Source organism: Rousettus aegyptiacus, unplaced genomic scaffold (assembly GCF_014176215.1).
Source record: "Rousettus aegyptiacus isolate mRouAeg1 unplaced genomic scaffold, mRouAeg1.p scaffold_m13_p_7, whole genome shotgun sequence".
In the NCBI taxonomy this organism is placed as follows: Eukaryota; Metazoa; Chordata; class Mammalia; order Chiroptera; family Pteropodidae; genus Rousettus; species Rousettus aegyptiacus.
Window position 1 is genome coordinate 13,780,405 of NW_023416310.1, and position 22,922 is coordinate 13,803,326.

Sequence of the window (22,922 nt, forward strand, 5' to 3'; positions counted from 1 at the left end):
AAAAATATCCTTCAAGAATGAAGATGAAATGAAGACATTCTCAGATAAAGAAAAACTAAGAGTATTTGTGAGTAGCAGAAGTGCTTTAAAATAGCTCCTTTTAAGTCAATTCTGGTTTCCTCTATTTTTAAGATAAAAATTTTAGGCAGTAACTTATACCTAAATCACTTTATATTCTCACCATTTAAAAAAATTGGCAATTAAAATATGCCAATGAATGCTTAAATTGAATCAATTCTTTAAAATCTATACTATACTATCAAATTAATATTAATTAGTACTGGAAGTCAGTAGCACAGATACAGGACTTGTGTAAGAGAAACCATTAAAGAAAGTCAGACACCCTGGATCAGCCACTGAAGTACCACAATGTGATATCAGCAACTACCACTTATGAAGATACAAACAAGTACTATACATTCTACCAGTTAAATGTCTCAGCAATGTCTATAAAGGAAACATTATTACCCCTACTAATGCCGTTGATAAATTCTCAAACATAACAGATCAAGATAAGTGGCAGTCAGAATTCAAACTCACGTCTATCTTGCACTAGCACAACACTCTGTTCTGTGTCTATTATAGGAAAATATGTTTTCTCATTTGCTTAATCATAAAATCCAACAAACATATTTGTTTATCACATTCCTTGAGTTCTCTGCTAAATGTGACAATGTTAATTAACATTTCCCCTGTTAGGCACTGCTCTCTTCAGACTTTTTTCCCCAAAAATGTTTCTTCTTAGTCTTCTTGTGGATGTCTTTTTCTTTGCCCACTCCTTAAATATTTTACAAGCAGTAATTTGCAGTTTTTGCTTTTCATTCCATCAAGTCTCCTTGAATATCATCATCCATTCCCAAGCCTTCACCAATCTCCCCTATTTTGATAAATGAAAGCAGCAGTACAGTCTGCATATAACTGCCTCTTAAATATCAAACCCACTAGGTGTTCCATAAGCATCTCAAACTTAACATTTCCAAAATTTAACTTATTACCATTATCCAACCTAAGGCCCAAATAGAACACTGGGCCTTTGTTTATGGGCCTTTATAGACGAACAATATGCTAAAAATGTGTAAAATTATTGAAAATGAAGGAAAAAACATCATGGATCTGAACAGATCGTTCGTAAAAAAGTTAATGCAACTGGATAATAACCATATGCAAGAGCATTTGCATACTGAAATATTTAGATGAAATTATACGATGTCTGGGATTTGCTTCAATATTATACAGGAGAAAATATGGATAGGGTTTAAGTATAGCAAGATTGGCTAAAAGTTGATAATTACAGAAGCTGGATGATAGGCACAAAGATATTCATTAATTATTGTCTACTTTTGTGTACACATTCATAATAAAAACTTATGAAAAAATAAAATAGAATGTTTGAGTTTACTAATAACCAAATAAAAAATCCTATTTCAGTGCTTTTTTCCTGTGCTAATATGGATAGCATAAACATAGCAATAATAAATGAATACCATGAAATGGATATGTACACATAATCTAGTACTTAAACTATTGAGAATATAAGAAAACATTCATTATGTTAATCAATAAAGAAAAAAGTTCAGAGTCTACTTATCCAATAATAGGATATTAAAGAAACTGGTATATCCACATAATTGAATATTATATAGCAATAATATAAATGAAACATAAATAAATAATATAAATAAAATAAATGAAAAGGGAACATGACTTGCGGCGGGGGCAAGGTGATCTCTCTCAGCTCCCCTCAAAACTAGGTAAGCAATGCAAGTTATGGACAACAGAATGTGAGAGGGAAATGATATTTCCAACAACCCAGGGCAGGGGCATGTCCCTCGTTGGCCCTTCTTCTACTCTGCTGTTTTGAAAAGTGACAAGCCATTCTGAACCATACAAAAAAAAAAAAAAAAAAAAGACAAACTCTAAGAATGGTGGACTAACTACACTTCCAGATTGTTGCATGAAAGAGAAATAAACTTCTCAAATCATTTAAAAAACTGCTATACATAACCAAATCTATATATCTATTAATATGACTCACCTGTCTATTCACATGGCAGTAAGTGACCTTCTTAAAATGTAAATTACATTATTCCTCTGGGTTTAAGCTCCCTATTACTTTTTTAAAAATTACCTAAAATTAAAAGAAAATCTGAATTCCTTCGTACAGCTTAAAAGATTCTACATGAAACTCTGTATTTCACTTTTCTCACATTAGATTGCCATTCCTCAAACATAAATTCATTCCTAACTTAGTGCCTTTGCACCTGCTCCCTTCTCCTGCAATGCACTTGACTCTCTCCCATCGTTTCTTCAGATACTCCTGACTACTCTAAAATATACTCACTCATAAGCACCAACATGTACCTAGCATGCATGCACACACAAACACACGCACATACTCCTTATATCCTTTATACACTTAGCCTGGTTTTTCTTCCTCAGCTTTACTGAGATACAATTGACAAATATTGCATAAGTTTAAGGTATACAATGTAATGATATGGTTTAGGTATATATTAATTAACTGCCACATTAAGGTTAGTTAACATATTCGTTGCCTCACATTGTTACCTTCTGTGTGTGTGTATGGTTAAGAATATTTAAGATCTAAACTCTCAGCATATTTCAATTATATAATATAGTACTGACCATGCTGTACACCAGATCTCAGAACTTATACATCTTGTAACTGATACTTTGTATTCTTTGATCATCTCTGCATTTTCCTCACCCCCCAATGATTCCACATATAAATGAGATAATGTACAGATTTTGTCTTTCTCTGGCACAATGCCCTCAAGGTCTATCCATGTTGTTGCATATGGCAGATTTCCTTCTTTCTACAGCTGAATAATATTCCACTGCATGTATATACACAGCAATTTTCTTTATCCAATCATCTGTTGTCAGACACCTAAGTTGTCCCCATGTTTTGGCTATTGTGAATAATGCTGCAATGAACACAAGGATCCAGGTATCTCTCCAAGATAGTAACTTCTTTTCCTTCATATATATACCCAGAAGTGGGATTGTGGGATTGTATGGTAGAATTATTTTTAATTTTCTGAGGAACCTCCATACTGTTCTCTATAATGGCTGTACCAATGGCTGTAGCAAAAAAAAAAAAAAAAAAAAAAGAGCTTTTCTATAGAGATATACACATAAAAGATGTTCAAAAAGAACACAAAAGGCTGGTATACCTAATTCTAAAAAAACCTGAGCTCACAAAAAACATTAAACTCATATCTTCCTATGAGCAGAGCATAGGATTAGCTGTATCTGTTTTACCAGAAAGGAAAATAAGACTCAGAGCAGTTATAAAGCACAGCCTGAACTTCGACGGTGGAACTCTTACTTCCCCAGGCTAAAGATGCTAGTTATACACCTTTCTAGAAAGCAAAGAGTTCAATAAGGGAAAAAATTTTATTTTGTTAACAAAATATGCATTGGAATGATGAAAACTATACCTCTGATGAATGATAGGTTATTACTTACTTATTATTGAGGCAGAAAAACAAACAAGACATTTTGATTAAGATCAAGATGGGACCATCAAGCATAAAGATTAGACAGAGGCCTTTTTCTCACAGGTCTATTTTGAAACATGACAAAATTAGCTTAATGAAAATGTCATCCCCCACTTATGTCTATAATTCAATAAATATCTTAAGAGTTGGGTTCCTGGCTCTGTCTTTGATAATGAGCAAGAATATAAAATTGAAAAAATAAGAGCCCAAGAAGATTCTTGATATTCAGAGGTATAGATCATTTAGTGTGGGGGAGAAACATTTTAATTAAAAACTGAAGTACTCTATTTTTTAACTTTTTATAATAGAAATTTTAAAACATATACAAAGTAGAACACAACGCTCAACAATTATCAACACAAGGCTTATCTTGTTTCATCTATACCTCCAACAACTCCCCCATCTCAAAATGTATCATTGTGAAGCGAATCTCAACCATTTCATCCATATTTTAGTATATATCTAAAAAAGGATAGCCCTTTTTAAAAAAAAAAAAATACAATTTTACACCTCAGAAAGTAACTATAATTCCTTAATATCAAATTATTTAGACAATGTCCCCAATTTTCATTCAAAAAAATTTTTTTAACAGTTTGTTTGTTCAAATCAGTATCCAGAGAAGACCCATACATATTACATTTGGTTAACGCAAAACTTACTTAAAGTCTCTTTTAACCTATGGATTTCTCCCTTTTTTATTCCAGTTTATGTACTAACGAAGCAAAGTAGACTGCACATTGCATATTTTGCTAATTGTATGGCACGCTGTCCCTGAAAATCAGAACATCTAAAGGATTGCTCAGATTCATATTTTATTTTAGCAAGAACACTTCACGGGCATTGTTATATATTTCCTATTACACAACATCAGAACACACAAAATATCTTGTGGTTTCTTTTTCTGAAGTGCCAAGACGGATCAGGGGGACAGATGTTGTCTCTGTATAGTGACAGTCTTATTCCTTCTTGTATTTATAAGCTAAAATCCTAAAAAGAAATGCTTTTCTCTATGTACTATTTGGTTACCTAAAATACACACAGTTCATATAGTAAAAAAGTAACTTGATTCTGACCTAATTTTCAAAATTAGTTGATTGTACCAGTATGCTCTAAAGGTGAAGCTGGTTTTTTGGTTTATTTGAAGTATCATTAGAAATATCGCGAACACCATTATGGATTGTAATATATTTTTGTGCTTTACTGTATTTCCTTGCTTATAAACTGGTTATTCATGACCATTGTCCACTTATTTATATACCACTTGTATGGGCTCTATTTTTCATATAAAACATATCAAAACTTACTGTCACATTTACTGCAAACACTTTTCCAGTTTATTCATCTTTTTCATTATACTGTTGTTTTTCCATAGAGGTTTTTATTAATTTCATGTATTATAATTGCTTGTCCTTTTCTTTTGATTTATTTTACCACGCCTACATTTACGTGTAGCTTTCCTCCCTTCAATAGCTTAATATTTTTTCCATCTTTTCATTTTCACCTGACTCTCTTAATTCATTAATTTTTAACAAGAAAATGTGTGTAGACAGAATGAGAAAAATGCAGATACACTAGAGAAACCCAAGAGGGAAAAATGGGAGAGAAAAACGAAGTGGCCACATATATTTCTGAGCAAAAAAATACTGTATTCTATTACATTACTATTATAATACTATTACTGTATTGCATTCCTAATACATTATTTTACCACAGGTTTCATGTCAGTGAAGACTACAGTTTTATAAAACATTTACCTTAGTTTAACCACAGGAGGGCAGTCTTTGTCATACAAAATATTCCACTGGAACTGTTCATGGAGCTACATAACACAACATTCAGAAACTGCTTTATGACAATCTGAATAACTGCTCAGAAGAATTAAAATCAACACTACACGGACTTAAAGCATGATAAAATAAATTGTTTTAAAATTGTGCATAATATATCTCTTTATAGATTCTCACACCCAGCTAATAAAAAGGATATAAAAATTATATTTTGAGTACTCAAAACTCTAGATAGCCCCTTAGATTTGTGTGACTCTACCTTAAATAACAGCAGTATTTTAATTACTGCTGCACTTAGAAGTTCATTCCAAATATGCACAGATATGTAGAGCCTAAATTTTGTGTAACCTAGATTTTATTTTACATTTAAAATGTACAGATAAAACACAGTAACCTTTCTAGATTTATTTCAGTGTGATATGGTGTATTTACTGCCCAAAAGCTTTAATTAGGGTAACCAATGTCAAAGTAGTGAATGAGGTCACCCAGGAAATATGCAGAATGAGAAGAGATGAGAGCCTAGGCTAAAGAACCAATATACAATGTTTAAGAATCAGAGAAGAAAAATTAGCAAATAAACTAAGGAGCGGCCAGAGAAACTGGAAAAAAAAATCAGAAGAACATGGTTCCTCAAAAAACACAAAAGCATCCTAAGAAGAATGAAGTAGTCGACAATGTCAAAACCTGCCTAGAAGTTAAAGATAACTTCAAAATCTACGGTATTTAGCAGCAAGGAGCTCTTAGTTTTACAAGTTCAGATTCCATTTAATCCGGAGGGAAGAATTCAAACTTGAGGGGGTTTAGCACTCAATGGGCTGTCCGGAGGTGGCAATAGGTAGTTAAAACAACTCCTCCTAAAACAGTGAAGAAAATACGGAGTCAAGAAATAACTGTTTTGTCAAACAGACTTGGACAACTTTCACTGGACCAGGATAAAAGGAGACAGAAGTATCGGTAACTACCCCAGCTTTCTCCATGTCAACATGAGAGGCAAACAGATTTAGATAGTTTGACAAATTCCTCATCCGAACTTGTGCCCATTTGACACTGAGAACAAAAATTAATTCAGAGGATAGTATCCATCACCTACCAAACTCACTATACACTCACTCACTATGTGAGCTCAGGAGGTAAACAGATAGTAACAAGGAACACAGAATTTATACATAGAATATATAAAAGAAACGTACAGCCAAATATTTGAAAAAGGGAAAAGGACCTTACCTGGCTGCTTAGCAGTATCTGTTGATCACTACCCTGTCCTGAGATGCACTCCTCTGTTCAGCTTCTGTGACACCAGACTCCTTGTTTCCCTCCTACCTCCCCACCGGCAACTATTCATTCTCTACAATCATTTAATGTTGATCTTCCTCAGGATTCTCTTTTTTGTCTCAATTTCTACTCTCCTTGGGTATTTCATCCTCTCATGGTTTTAAAAATAATTCTGCCTCTATAACAGCACTCTAACAGCCCCAGTGGTGCTTATCACGCTGTATGTATTATAACTGCATTTTAAATCATCTGTCCTGCCCACTGATACATAAGTTCCAGAAGGGCTTGTTCTCGTTCATCTAGTATCCCTAGTGCCTATCTACGGTAGGTCTAAAACATGTGATAGTTGGCTGATGAAATTAGGAACACATGCTTTATACAACAGTAAAAATAATGCCTTTTTGGGGGGGGGGTACAGAAAAAAGATGAAAGATGAATGCAACTGTAAATAAGTTTGTAGATTCAGGAGCAGAAACTTGATTGTAAGAAGTAAGAATATTTCAACACAAATCTATACAGGGAGGTAGCTACAGAAAACCAGAGAAGATTAGAGAGGCTGGCTTCATAAGCCCAGGGGTAGTTTTACCTCAGTTCTGACCAGCTCTAACAAGTCATTCTGATATAGTTCACTCCTAGCTAGATTCTTTTTACCTGATTATCCAAGAAATCCAGAGGTTACATACACTCCCCAGTGGAAGCACAACAAAAGTTCTCAAAACCTAATTTTCCCAAAACTCAATAATAAGTTAATATTTATCTAGCATTTAAGTGCCAGCTACTGTTTTAAGTGTTTTACATATATTAGCTCATTTAATATTTACAATAAACCTATGAGGTAGACAGTATTATGGCGTTATTTCAGATGTGAAAACTGAGGTACAGAGAAAATAAGTCACCTGACCAAGGTTACATCAGCTAATAAATGACAGAAAACACGATTCTTTGCTCCTAAGCATTATGCTATACTGCCTCTCCATGTTATATATCTACACTACTCTTAAAATCAGCTGTTACTTTAACACTTACTAAGTGCTCCTTAAGTGCAAAAAAACTGGGGATACAAAAGATGAATAAGAAACAAGCCCTGAAGCAGTTCACAACAATGGTAGAGAGAGTGGAGAAAGGGAGAGACCGACAACTATAATGAGAATACTGACAAAGATATAAAGAACTATGGAAATGAAGGTAAAGAACATTTAATTCTTCCCACAAAAATTATGCAATATTTCAAATACTGAAGAAACTACAAAATGATAAAATGCTTATAAACCACCTAATAAGCTTTGTCAAATGTGCAAAGAAACTTTGTGAAAAGAAAGAAATGTTCTATACCTTGACTAGGGTGGCTGTTACACAGGTAAACACATTTGTCAAAATGAATTCGGCTGTACATTTAAAATACATGCACTGTATTATATGGAAAATATAACTCAATAAATTTGGCATTAACTCAATAAGTTGATTTTTAAAGAAATTAAAGCAAAATAAAGGCATAGTGGAAAAATCAATCACACTCCCTAAAATTCAAAAGCACAAATTAAAAGAAAAAAGAAATTTGAAAATGGGTTAGGATGGAAGTTATAATCTGTATTAAACTCAAGTTATTCAAATTTAAGATTTGAAACTGTTTTAACACCTGAAATGGCCAAAACAACAGAGGCAGTGAAGTGATATCCAACAGATAGGGTGGGGGGTAAGGAAAGGGGGATGAGGAGCAAAAAGAATAGTTCTCTCCTCACAAAAATAATAAACCCTTAGGAAAAAAGATATTGCATCCATTGTATCCATCAAACAAAAATAAAAATAGGATGCCAAGAAATAGTGGACAATATATAGCAGGTCTCTGCTTTTAGGGAAGTTAGCATCCTAACAGTAGAAACGGGCAATAAATATGTAAGCAAAAAAAATTTTCAGATAGTGGTAAGTGCTATAAAGAAGATAAAACAGGGTGATATGGTTGACAGTGAATGAGAAGAGAGACAATTCTGAGTAGTCAGGCCTCAGTGACTACCCAACATTGAAGCTAAGAACTTTGTGACAAGTTGCCAGGCATGGTAACAAGAGGGTTTAATATGGAACACTAGCTGTGTAAGGAATAAATTATAAGAGTCTCAGTGTCCTACAACACATTCATACTGCCAACATCCTACCTTTGCTCATGCTGCTCTCTGTATCTGATGTAACTTCTACACCCCACTGTATACCTGAGTCTATCTGTCATCCAACAAAAAGCAAAAATTTTCAATAGTAGTGAAGTCAATCCTTCAAGGATTCAGTAAAACAGGACTCATATACTACACAGCTGGGACAATAAACAGATACACCTTTCTGGAAGCAATTTGGCAACATGAAACTTTACGAGCCTTTCAAAGACTGACATCCTCTTACCTAACAACTTTTCTTCCAGCAATCCATAAAAGCAAAATAACAGAAATATATACAAGATCTAGGCACAAAGGTGTTCTTCTCCGCAGTATTTTTAAGTTATAAAAATAAACAATCAAAATTCTCAATGTTAAGATAATAAATCAATTTAACTACCCTCCCAAAGAGATCTTTAGTTCAAAAGAAAAGTAGAAACCACAGGTCCTCCCATTAGACAAGACCTGAAACATAGGAGGAACCCAATGAATCCCTAAGTTTAAAATGATACATTGCGTTGTCATTAAAGATATCTTTAAGCAGTTTTCAATGATGAGGAAATGCTTATGATATACAAAACAGATGCAAAATTGAATAAACAATAAGATTTCAATTACATAAAGAAATAACCAGATAGAAGAATTTGAAATAAATGTCAAAATGTTGATGGTATTACCTTAGATCAGAGCTATTAACTTACAGTCTAGGCCCACAGGAAACAAAACAGCCTCAGGATTCCATGAACCCTTTAGGAATTATGTAAATATTTAGTGTTTGTATCTTTTTCCAGAGAGAAGATCCGCAGCTTTCAATATATCCAAAAGAAAACTTTGACTCCAAAATGACTAAGAATACTCCTGGCAAAATTAGAATAATTTCTTTCCTACTTCTTTATGCTTTTGTGTTTAAACTTTCCAAAATGCACATTAGCCAGATAATCAAGGGAGAGACAGGGAAAATTGTCCACAGTACACAAAAATAAATGATTAATATCTAACAAAAAAGTTAAAAGACCTGCTTATTAAGATATTTCCTTAAAACATTTCTCTAACTCAAAACATACAGTTGTCATTTGTCTTTATATAACACTTCTAATTTGCCCAACTCTTGTCCACACTGGAAGATCAAGATTTCATACTGGGTCCAGAAAACAAAGGAGAAGGAATGGGAGTAGGAAACCTATGCTGGTAGTGCCACTCTACAAATATAATGTGTCACTTTCACAGAAGAATTTCAAAAAAAAAAAAAAGGATTCTATATCTAACCTAAAAAACAGGTTCCAAATTCTTGAGTTGTTGGGCCATTCCTGATAAAATTTTCCAAAAATATAAAATGGGCTACACCACACACTAAAAAAATAAAATCGGTGCAGCAATCATATATCCTAATTAAAGTTAGGGTACATCTCTCATCCCAACCTTCCCTCCACTACAATTTGCATTTATGATTACAATACAGAAATAAGACTATATGAATAATAAAATCAGTAAGGTTGATTTCAAACATATATCAAACTTTAAACTTTTCAAAAACATTCCACATTTTTCCCAATCACACTAATGGAATAGTTAGAAAACTGCCTATTAGGAAACCTCAATAATTACGAAAACCATAGAGTTCAAACATGTTCTAATTATAATGCAATAAACCATAAACAAAAATAAAATAGGTGCTTAAAATTGTTTTTAATCCCTACCCTGAAAAAATCTTGAAGTAAGAAGGAAATCACAACTATAATATCTAGAGACAAGAGAAGTAAATGAAAGGTATAATTATGGGGGGAAAGGAATTTTATTTGTAGATCTGTTTCTCTTAAACTACTTGATTTTTTAACCACATTTAATTGATTTCTATAACTGAGTATCTTCTACAGTTTAAAACCAGTCACCTAAAACATCCAAATGTATACTCTTCTACGCTCAATATATCTTCACAGAATCAATTCCACTAGTTCAACTCCAATGTCTCTCAAAACTGATTCTCAGGTATGCCTTTGGTAATGCACATGTCCTGAATTAAAATGCCCTTTTCTCCCCAGATCCATATCTATACTTCAGCTTTTTTATGGGGGTAGACCCCCTTGAGAGTTTGATGACAGCTATGAAGATTCTTCTCAGAAAGAAATTATAATTTTTATAGTTAATTTCTGTGGGTCTACAGACCCTATGATGCCTAAGGTAGATTTGTGTTTTTGGCAACTTACTTACCATTCGAAATTCTTCTGATCAAAAGGCCCTGGTTTTCTTTTGGAGATCCACCTCCTCCTCCATTCTCAATCAATACAGTGGGAACCAATAACAGCAATACAGTATAAAACCCGTTAGCACTTTCCAACCTCTTGGCCACAGTAATTGGTTTATAAATGAGCAGAAGAGTCGAACTAAGGATAAAGACGCAAAATCACAGGTAAAAAACATTTTTCGTCCCAACAATTACTGGACTTAAATTTGAATGATGTAAGACTGAAACTAATAGCTTTCTAATACCCTAAAGACAAACAAAGGTAAACCCTTAGCAGCGGCAGATTCAACCAACCATGGATGGAGAACAATATTTTTGACCTGCAATTGGGAATCCATAGTTGGGAAACTGTGTTTGGGAATGTGAAGAGTTTTCAATCCATGGTTAGTTGAATCCACAGATAGAAAACGCACAGATATGAAGGGTTAACTGTGTTTGCTAAAATAAAATCCACATGTAAGTGGACCTGTGCAGTTCAAACTCGAGTTTTTGAAGTTCGACTGTATTCTAAATCAATACAACATAAGTTTATAACAGTAAAGCTAATTTCAGTGAATAGACTGGCAATAATTAGAGCCGACTTAGTCACAAAAAGCTTTTAACCATACCAGAAAAAAAAGTCATGATATTTTATTTCCGCTTTTTATATTACTGAACTATATATGATAAAATATTTCCAGAAACTAGCCTAAGTAATGTCTTGAAGCTACCAGAACAAAGCAATTGTCTTAGGACTACAGTTTCCCAGATGTCAAACAGAATCTGACTTCCACAACCTTCCTCAAAAGAACCAAGCTCAGACAAAATCTCACCTTTTTCAAGAAGTCAGCTCACATTATCAATGATACCCTTCCTTCTCAATTACCCTAGGTACTTAAAATGGACAGTTTCAGCAGTTAATTGAACATTATTTTTTCCCATTCCTAGTTATTTAGTTTCCACACAGTAAAATGCACTCATTCGTTTAGACAAAAGAGTCAAGGTTTTAATAATAAGAGAACTAGAAGGAAACCTTCTAAAGAGAACAGATAACCAAATCCCACCTTAGATCTCATAGATTTCACCTTTCTTTTAGGAGAAAACTTACGAGTTTTCTCACTGTGATTAATACTGCCACCACAATAGCCCCCAAGAGATACAATGATTTCTATTTAAAGCTCCAGTTCAAAGGCAGATTAAAATATTATTTTCCTGCCCTCACAAAGTTTAAAAGGAAAAAAAAAACTTGCAGATACTGTAAAAAGAGAACTTTACTAAACAGTGAGGGAAAGCTGCAAAACAAAAGGAGGGAAAAGAAAATACAACTTGAGGTCACTGTATATGCAGTTTGCTGAGCAGCACCATGATAAGCTTCTAATACCAGTTACTCCCTACTTTAGCTTCTGCCCTTCCTAAATCCCCACTGGCTGACAGAAGGTTTAGTAAACTGCACTAGAGTTCAAACAAAAAAGGACATCCATTCCTCCACAATCATTAAGTAGAGTGTTATCCTCAAGGTCAGTGACCACGTTATATACTAATGACTCTCCATAAACTAAAGCAAGGCTAAGTAGCAGAAAAAAAACTAGAAAGAAATTATGATGAAATATCAGTGGTAGTTGCCACTGGGCGGGGTAAGATTGTGAGTCATACTTTTCCTTTTTACTTTCACTACATTTTTTATCATGTAGAAATATTATTTTGACCCAGAAGTTTTTTCATTTGTATGTAGTCAAATCTTATCCTTTGTCAAGTATACTTTCCAAAGAATGACACAAAACCCAAAGTAATGTGAAGAAAAATATTACCAAATATGACTACATAAAAATGAAAAACTCAGTACTACATGTATGTACATGTACATCTATGGCAAAAACTAAAGAAAAGCTAGAAGAAAATTGAAAAACATACCACACGGAAAAAGTTATAAATCAGTGAGAAAAATATCAACAATTCGAAATAAAGAATTGGCAAAGGATACAGAGAAATAAAATTACAAGTGGTCAATAAACATCTAAAAAGATGTTCAGCTACAGCCACATAACCATAAATATAGAATCAAAATCAAAACCAGATTTTTTCACCTACTGAATTGGCAAAGATGAAAATAACTAAAAGTCCAGGGTGTGGGAAGCAAATACTGTCATCCACTGCTGTAAAATGATACAACCCTTTTTGGAGCACAGTTTGGCACTCTCCAGCCTTAGATGGATACATTTTTGACCCAGTAATTCCAATATAAAAACCAATTCTATGACCACATTCTTACAGGGAAATAAATATGTACAATATTTACTGAAGGCATGTTTGTAACTAGAAATGGCCTAAATTCCAATAAGTAGTAAAACACATTGCTAAATAACCAGTAGACTATGCTACTGTTAAAAAGAGCAATGTGGACACCAAAAGCACAGGCAACAAAAGTAAAAACAGACAAACTGAGCTGCATCAAAATTTAAAACTTTTCTGCATCAAGTAATACAAACAATGCAACCTACAGAATGGGAGAAAATATATGCAAATCATGTATCTGTTAAGGGATTAATATCCAGAGTATATAAAGAACTTCCACAACTCAACTAAAAACCAAGTGACTAAATTATAACATGGGCAAAGGACTTGAATAGACATTTCTCCCAAAAAAGATATACAAACAACCAACAAGCATGTGAAAAGATGATCAATATCACTAATAATTATGGAAATGCAAATCAAAACCACAATTAAAGCAACCTAAAATGCCCATCAACAGACAACTGGATAAAGAAATTATGGTTCATATATACAATGGAATATTAATTAGCCATTAAAAAAATGAAATCCTACCATCTGCAATGACATAGATGGACCTAGAGATTATTATGCTGAGTACTATAAGTCAGACAGAGAAAGATAAATACCATATGATTTCACTTTTATGTGGTATCTAAGGAACAAAAAGAACACACTAATCAAAAACAGACTCACAAATATAGTGGACAATTTGATGACGGACAGAGGGGAGGGGGGTTGGGAGACTGGGAGAATGGGGTGAAGGGTTAAAGAAGTACAAATTAGTAGTTGATAGCTGGGCATGGGATGGGGAGCATGGCAGAGGGAATGCAGTCAGTATTAATAGGACAGCTAAGTGGAGGGCCAGGGAAGGGAGGAAGCAATTGGGGGTTATTTTATGAACATTATAGATGTCTAATCAATGTACTGTATACTTGAAACTAATTTAAATAAATTTATTTTAAAAAAACAATGAAATATCACTTCATATGGACAAGGATGGCTGCTATAGAAAGGAAGGAAGGAAGAAAGGGGGAGGAGAGAAAGGAAAGTAAGTGTTGTCGAGGATGTAGAGAAACTGGAACCCTGTGCACTGTTGATTGAGATGTAAAATGATGTACTAGCTATGGGAAATAGTACGGTGATTCCTAAAAAACTAAAAATAGAGTTATTATATGATCCGGCAATATCACTTCTGGTTATAGATCCAAAAGTATCAAAAGTAGGGTCTCAAAAAGATATGTGTACACCCAGGCTCATAGGAGCATTACCAAATAGCCAAAGTAGCCCAATCAAGTGCCCCAATCAAGTGTCCACTGACAGAAGAATGGATAAACAAAATGTGGTATATACATACAATGGAACATTATTCAGCCTTGAAAAGTAAATTCCGACACATGCTACAACACAAATGAATCTTATGGAGATTATGCTAAGTAAAACTGAAATTACAAACATTTTATCATTTCACTTATATGAAATATCTAGAAATAGAAAGTAGAACGGTGGCTGCCTGGGGCAGGGTGGGAGGTGGGAAGTTGTTTAATCCACACGGAGGTTCAGTTTTGCAAAATGAAAAAGTTCTAGAGATTGGCTGCACGACAATGTGCATATGCTTAACATTACTGAACTGTACATTTAAAAACAATTAAGATGATAAATTTTGTTATATGTATTTTACCACAATTTTTTTGAAAGAGCCATGTGGACAGATGGTTAGTTAACTGGTAGTGGCAAAATCTCAACAAAATTCCTTTGACTTTGCTGTGTTTTAATTTTTTTTATTGAAATAAATTGTGAAGAAAAAGAACAATGTAGTGCTCTATGTGAAGATATGCAAAGATAGTCACACATTATTAAGTGAAAAATGCAAGTTGCAGAATTAGATCTATAGTTTAACTCCCTACTCATATATCTTAAAGACCATTACCAGTCTACGGCCATGTCACCCTGAACATGTCTGATGTCATCTGATCTTGGGAGCTAAGCAGGGCCGGGCCTGGTTAGTACTTGGATGGGAGACCACCTAGGAATACCGGGTGCTGTAGATGTTAAAAAAAAAAAAAAAAATCCATTACCAGTGTTTACCTCTGGAAAGAGAGTTGATGCAGAAGTGTCTGGCATTTTTGCTCTTAAGTGTCTGGGATTTTTGCCACAAGCACCAATTATATGAATTGTAAACATATACATTTATACAACCCTACACCTACTGTCTCCCCTAGCACAAAGCAAATATTCACCTTAATGACATCTAGTTCTATGCCTTCATTTTTATAACATTAAAAATGTCAAACCTTCCGTAAGTTATTCTAGTATAGGATATGAAGCAGGATTTTGTTTTTCTTAAGATAAGTAGGTTTCTCAACACTACCTGTATACTAAATTCTTCAGTATATTTGACTGTCTCTGGACTTTCACATGTACACTATTCACCAGTCTTGTCTAGTCACACAAATCAATGCCATATTTCTTGAATCACTATTATCTTTGCAATACATTTTAATATCTAGTAATGTTATGCCTTTTTTTAAACAAGTCACACTTCTTTTAAAATGTATTTTTTTAATTTAAAAATAAAATAAAATGTATTTTTAGTCTAACCCAGATGAACTTTTGATTTTTTAGTGCTAAAGTAGAATTGCTTTAAATTTATAAATTTACTTGACAAGAACTGAAATCGTTATTATATTGATTCTTCCCACCCAGGTATACAAATTGGCTCTCCTCAATTTTTCAAGTCTTTCCCCTGTCCTTTTCAGGTATTTATTTTACAGTTTTCTTCGCCTAGATCCTGAACATTTCTTATTCAATTTATTCCTAGAATTTTATAGTTTTCATTCTATTTTGTTAATTATTTGTACATAGGAACTCTACTGACTTTTTTATACTTTATCATCTTTCTGAAATCTTACCTCAATCTCTGACAGCTTTTTAGTTGCTTCTTTTGGGATTTCTAAATAAGCAATCACAATATATGCAAGCAGCAATACTTTTTCTCTTCCTTTAATGGTTATACTTCATTTTTCATGTAGAACTACATTGGCTAAAACTTCTAAAACGATGCTGAATAAAAGTAGCGATAGCAAGTTTTCTTGTTATATTTCTAATTTTTTCATGTATTTGTCTCTGTTTCATCATTATGATGTTGGCTGTTAGTCTGAAATATTCTTTGTTATTAAAAGTATCCTGTGCAAATTCAAAAGAAAAGTGGTCATACGATGGACTTTGTTGTGCTTTCTTATAGAAAAAAAAAAAAGCACTATGCTACAGATGGAAGAACTCAGGAAAACGACCCCTTAAAGCTGCTTATGAATTCCTTGGCTAACACCTAAGCTGCGGAATGTACAACTGCACAGCTATTATGGCAGTTTGGCAATTCCTTAAAAAGTTAAATGTAGAGTTAACATAAGACTTAGCATTTCCACTCCGAGATATAAACTAAAAAGAATTAAAAACACATATGATACAAAAGTTGTACACAAAATGTTTATGGCAGCATTATTCACAACAGCCAAAAAGTAGAAGCTACCCAAAATGTCTATCAGCTGATGAACAGATAAATAAAAGGTGGTATGTCTATACAATGGAATACTATTCTGCCATAAAAAGGATAAATGCTACAATAAGGATGAACTTTGAAAACACTATGCTACATGAAAGAAGCCAAACACAAAAGGCCACATACTTTATGATTCCATTTATATGAACTGTCCTGACTAGGCAAATCCATATACAGAAAATAGATTAATGATTACCAGAGGGTGAGGGATGAAAGAAAAATGAGGAGTGACGGTTAATAATAATAAAGAAAAAGAGTAAATATCAATGAGACTAAAAACAGAAAAACAAAAATTAACAAAACCAAAAGCTGGCCCCTTCAATAGATGAATAAATTTGATAAACTTCTAACGAGAGAGACAAAGGAAAAAAAAAGGATTACCAAATTACCAATACTGGAATAAAGAGAGGCTGTCACTACAGAGCCCTCAAGTAAAGAAATACTACAAACTCTACAAACATCAATTCCTGAAAAACCACAAACTACTAAAACTTACCCAAGAGAACACAGATAATCTGAATAGTTCTATAACTATACAAGAAGTTGAATTCATAGTTTAAAAGCTTACACAAAAGAAATTTCCAAGCCCAAAATGTTTTGCTGGTGGATTCTATCAAACATTTAAAGAAATAAAACCAGTTCTACATACAATCAATTCTCACTATTCACAACAGTTACATTCTATAAAGTCATCATGAACACTAAATTAGCAAATACTGAATCATTGCTTTTAGAGGAAATATAGAGTTAAGTTCCTGCAAGCATCTGGTCACATTATTGTCAACTGATCAATATACAACCTTGTTTTTATGTGTTTCTATTTAAAGATATTTAATAAATAATAATTTATTAAAATTGAGCCTATGGCCAATAGCACTGTCCACTCATGCCTAATCAAAGTTCATTGAACACAAGTACTCTCTTCATAAGGTACATCACAGCTTTCCTGCACTAAGAATACTAGATACCACTTCAGCACCACACTTGGGGGGTATTTTAAACAGTGAGACCACTAACAAAAAACATAAAAATGCAAAAACCATAGCACTAAAAAAGGGCACAAAAAACGACATGTTTTCATGAGAACTAAAACAAGGCAGAGCAGCACCTTGTTCACCCTCAGCAGAGACCTCAGCTGTGAATGTCTGCATCAAGGGACTCAAATTTTTTGCCACTCTGCACATGTCCATGAATGACCACAGAACTGTCATGAGTATTGGTTTGGGGTTAAGAGTAAATTTTAGCAAGTACGTGTATTCACAAATACTGAACCTATGAATAATGAGGACTGACTGTAATCTTTAAGGAGACAGAATAGGAAGACTTTCCAGCTCATTTTTATGAGGTCAGAATTATCCTGATACCAAAACCCAGACATAGTCAGTACAAGAAAACTACAGAGTAATCTCTCTCTGAACATAACCATGAATGTCCAATGAAATACTAGCGATTCCAGTAATATATAAAAAGTATAATATACCACAACCAAGTGAGATCCGCCCCCCCCCTCCCCGCGAGGAATGTAAGGCCCATTCAAAATGTGAAATCCAATGTCATCCACCATATTTAGTCTAAAAATTAAAATCAAATGATCATCATCAAATGATTCAGGAAAAACATTTGACAAAATTCAATGTCCATTCATGACATAATGGAACTTTCTCAACCTGATAAAAGAAAACTACAAATAAAAGGGAACTTCTACAACCTGATACTAGGTGTTTACAATAAATCTACAACTAATATATTTATTGATGAAAGACTGAGCGTTCCTCTATATTCAGGAAATACCTACAAAACACATACCCAGCAAAGGACGTACATCCAGAATATAGAAAGAATTCTCAAACCTCAACAGCAAAAAAAACAAAAACAAAAACAAACAAAAACCAAACCAAAAAAAAAAAACCCAACCCAATTAAACAGTGAGCAAAAACTTGAACAGACATTTCACCAAAGAAGATATACAGGTGACAAACACATGAAAAGATGTTCAATATATGCCATTATAGAAATTAAAATCACAATGATATATCACTACACACCTATTAGAATGGCTAGAATCAAAAATGCTGATAATACCAATAGCTAGAAAGATAAAGAGCAACTGGATTTCACATATATATTGCTGATAGGAATACAATATGATAATATAGCCACTATGAAAAAGTTTTGCAGTCTTTAATAAAGTTAAACATATACTCACCACATTATCCAGCAACCCACTCCTGGGTATTTACCCTAGAGAAGTGCAAACTTATGTTCAAAGGGAAATCTGCCCAAAATGTTTACTATAGCTCCATTCTTAAATGCCAAAAACAGAAACGACCTACATGTTCTTCAACAGTGAATGGATAAACTATTATACATTAGTAAAATGAACTACTACTACTCAGCAATAGAAAAGAATGAACTAGTAAAACACAAAACGTAGATGAATCACAAAGGCATTAAGGTGAATTAAAGAAACCAGTCTCAAGAGGTTACATACTATATAATTCCATTTATATGCCCTTCTCGCCCATCTGTTCTCAAGCTGTGATTTTATAACATAAACCTTTAATAGATAGGTTTTCCCTGGCAAAATGTTCTTAATTTTTATCATAAATAAATATTATCAACAATTAATGATGTTTTCATATACAGCACCATGGAACCCAGGGCTACTATGGTGGACAACTCCAGAAAGCAGTAGTCATATAAGCCACAGTATGAACGTCCCCCCAGAGCGGGGCAACAGACAGCCCTGACTGAAGGCATCACCTGAACAAACTTGAAGAACAGCAATAGAAGGCAGCGGCATGGAAGAACAGTGCACGGGAATGCAGAGAAAAGAAACATCAATGTGAGCTAGAATAACTGGGGAGTTTTGCTCTTTTTCACTTTTAAGAACGGTAGGATTTTGTTGTGTTGAAGAGCATTCCAGAACCTTCTGTATGTGTGAAAACTTCAGGAGACTGGCAGAACTTAAACTTCTGCTGAAGAGCTGTATGTGAGATAGGTATAGGTAGAACAGGTATGAAATGAGAAAAATTTGAATGATACATATAAAAATAATAATAATAACATATCCCCTCCCACCCTTTTAATTCAGAATCCTACCTTAACCCTCATAATCTCTCTACAGCTAGACTCTTCAGTCCTCTACAATAAATCCCACAAATGGCCAATCTGCTTAAAATACAGATATGATGTTATGTCTTGTATAAAAACTCTCTACAGTCTCTGGAATAAAACTTCTGTCAGTCCGACTTTTATAATTCTCCCAACCTACCTTTTCTGGCCTTATTTTTTTTACTATACTTCACATTAATCAAAGGTTAAACAGCCATGCATCAAACACACCCTGTATTTTTCAGTCTTTCCTCTTTTCATCTCTTCCCTCTGCCTAGAAAGCCCTTACCCATATTCACCTGTAAACGTTTCACCCCCCATCCCTGAATACCCAGGTCAAACCTTTTCTAAGACCAATCCTGACGCAGTATCCCCTCCACCAAATTTTAGTATTATGATTAGTTTGCTATTATACAGGCTTAACAACACAAATTTATTTTGTGATTATGTTTTATTATGAAACTTAGGTGGAAATATGAATTTATCTCACAGTTTCTGTGTGAAAGGATCATGGACATGGATTAACTGGGTCTTCTGCTTAGGGTCTCACTAGGCTGAAATCAAAGTGTTAGCTGGGACTGTTGCAGTCATCTGAGACCTGGGTTCTTGTCTAAGTTTACCACCAAGCTTACTTGTTAGGTTTCAGTCCCTTTCTGTTTTCTTGCTGGCTCTTGGCCAGTAGTCACCCAGCTCCTAGAGATGGCCTGCTATTCCTGGCCACACACATGGCCTTCTTCGCATGCAGTTCACAAAGTCTATCTAAGTCAAGAGAATGGGATTCTGTGCAGAAGCTCCTGAAGCAGAAAAGGGATCTTTCAGTGGGTCCCCAAACTTGTTCATAGCTAGTTTAAGTCTCTGTGTAATTACACATTGGCCAATGGTGTCCCTGAGGTTATAAAGCTTTCTGTTAGAACTATCTCAAACTTCTGCAATTTTTTGCTAAAAAATATCTTTACAATAGTTTTCCCATTCAGAAACATAAAATGATCTATATTTATTAATTTTTCAGTAATATTAACAGTGCTCACAACATATTGGTCATTGTATAAAGAACTTTTCATACATTCTAACCTAATCACGTAAGATCCCAAATGGTTAAGTTCTATTATTATCTCTATTTTAAAGTTAGGGAAACCGAGAAAGCTTGGATAGTATGAATCCCTACAACTCCAAAGGTGACCCTTAGACCAAGGCAACAGAACCACCTGGGAACTTCTTAGAAATGCAGAATTTCTGGCTACACTGCAGACCTACTGAATACAAATCTGCATTATAACAAGCTCTCAGATGATTACTATACACATTAATGTTTGAGCACTGGTCTATGTAACTTGTGTAGGCTGACTTATGTACAGTCAAGATCAAATCCAGATTATTAAGGTTATTCCCAAATCCTATTAAAAGTAGTCCTTTTTTCCCCCATTATGTTTTTCATGGGTAATTACTGATAATATATATATACACGAAAACTTTTTTTCTATTATCTTTTCTTGTATTTCATCTATTTTACATCTTCTCACACACATATATGCATGTACACACACACGATATAAAAGAGAAAAACCTTTCCTAACACAATATATTTCATGGGCTACCATCTGTTTAAACTTACAAAATTTGTCAGAACCACTCAAATTATATAGAAAACTAATCACTATTAACCAATGGCAATATTTAAAATTTTGTGTTACTATTTAGAAATACGTCACTAACAACATTAAGTACTTTATTTGAAACTGAATATGGCTAAACCAGCTATTAAATAATTCAGATATCAGCAGGTTAAAGATTCAAGATGAATTGGGCCTTCCCAAGCTGTGAACATCAATGGAAGTCCATGTTAAACATAGTACCAACTGCTAAAGTTAGTAAACCAAAGAATTTTCAAATGAAAAGTCTTTCACACATAATTTTTACCAAAAGACATATCGAATTACTCAGAAGACACTATAATTAATAAGATTTACAATGTCCCTTGATGCCCAGGACCAAGTATATGTGTATGTACCATTAACCAATTTTAGTTTTATCAAGCAAGGTCAGAAGTAAGAATTATCACAGAAATTTCCCAATGTCCAAAAAGCAATTCAAAAGGGTCTTCGGAGGCAAATACCCTGGTGTGTCTTGAAATAATTTTCTTTTACAAACAAGAGAGCTACTCAGTTTTTCTGGCAAACACTTAATACAGTTGACTAACTTTATTCAAACTGTGCTCTCCTGAAAGTGAGAACAGTGCCTTCTCTTTACCTCCAATAAAAAAAGGTTAAAAAACAAAAAAACAAAAAAAACCCAGCACTCATGTGCAAGAAGCTCTGCAGTTAGAAATATTTAAAAGAAAAGTCTCTGTCTTCAAGGAGTATAGTCTTACTGATATATAAAGAATTTCCTCTTACTTGTCCATAATAAAGTATGTATTTTATTTAGGGAAGATATACCTTCAGGGCTAAACATTTTTTAAAAGCACTCACTTTATAATCCGTGAGTAAAGAAAGCTTTTCCTAAGAAGACTCAAACCTAGAAAAAGTAAAATTAAAGATTGAAAAATTTGTTTACATTAAGAATATCTGAGCAGCAGCAAAAAAAAAAAAAATGCATTAAATTACGTCAAAAACAAAAATGGGAAAAGATGTGCAACACATATGACAAAGGGCTACTTTCCTTAATCTACAAAGCACTTAGAAATTAGTATAAAAAAGACCACAAAGTTAAAAAAAAAAATAAAATCTGAACAAAAAAGTTTAGTGAAAAATATATAAATAGTCAACAAGTATAGGAAGTTACTTTACACCTGCACTGTCCAATAATGGTAGCCACAAGACAAATGTGGCTATTTAAACTTAAAATTCAAAATTCAGTTCCTTAGTCATACTAGCCACCTATCAAGTGCTCAGTGTGACTCACAGCTACTATATTGGACAACACAGATACAGAACAGTTTCATCAAGTTCTGTTGAACAAAACAACAAAAGAAATGCTTTGTTAATATATCAAAATGGCAGAGAATAAAGACTGATATATTCTTTGAATTATAAA

At 33.7% G+C, this 22,922-nt stretch overlaps 1 protein-coding gene and 1 pseudogene across 4 annotated transcripts in view; one reads left to right on the top strand and one right to left on the bottom strand.

Moving 5' to 3' along the window:
- The window catches only part of ASXL2 (ASXL transcriptional regulator 2), a 104,213-nt gene that overhangs the window by 75,864 nt on the left and 5,427 nt on the right, over positions 1 to 22,922 (bottom strand). The window contains exon 1 of one of the 4 annotated variants that reach the window (XM_016121742.2): positions 10,933 to 12,783. The exons of the other annotated variants lie outside the window; for them this stretch is intronic. Within the exon in view, the coding sequence (XP_015977228.2) occupies positions 10,933 to 10,935 (3 nt within the window). The 5' untranslated portion in view covers positions 10,936 to 12,783. Of the gene's footprint in view, positions 1 to 10,932; positions 12,784 to 22,922 lie in introns of those variants that run through there. 4 annotated transcript variants of the gene reach the window in all.
- Positions 15,149 to 15,267, top strand: LOC118606173 (annotated as a pseudogene).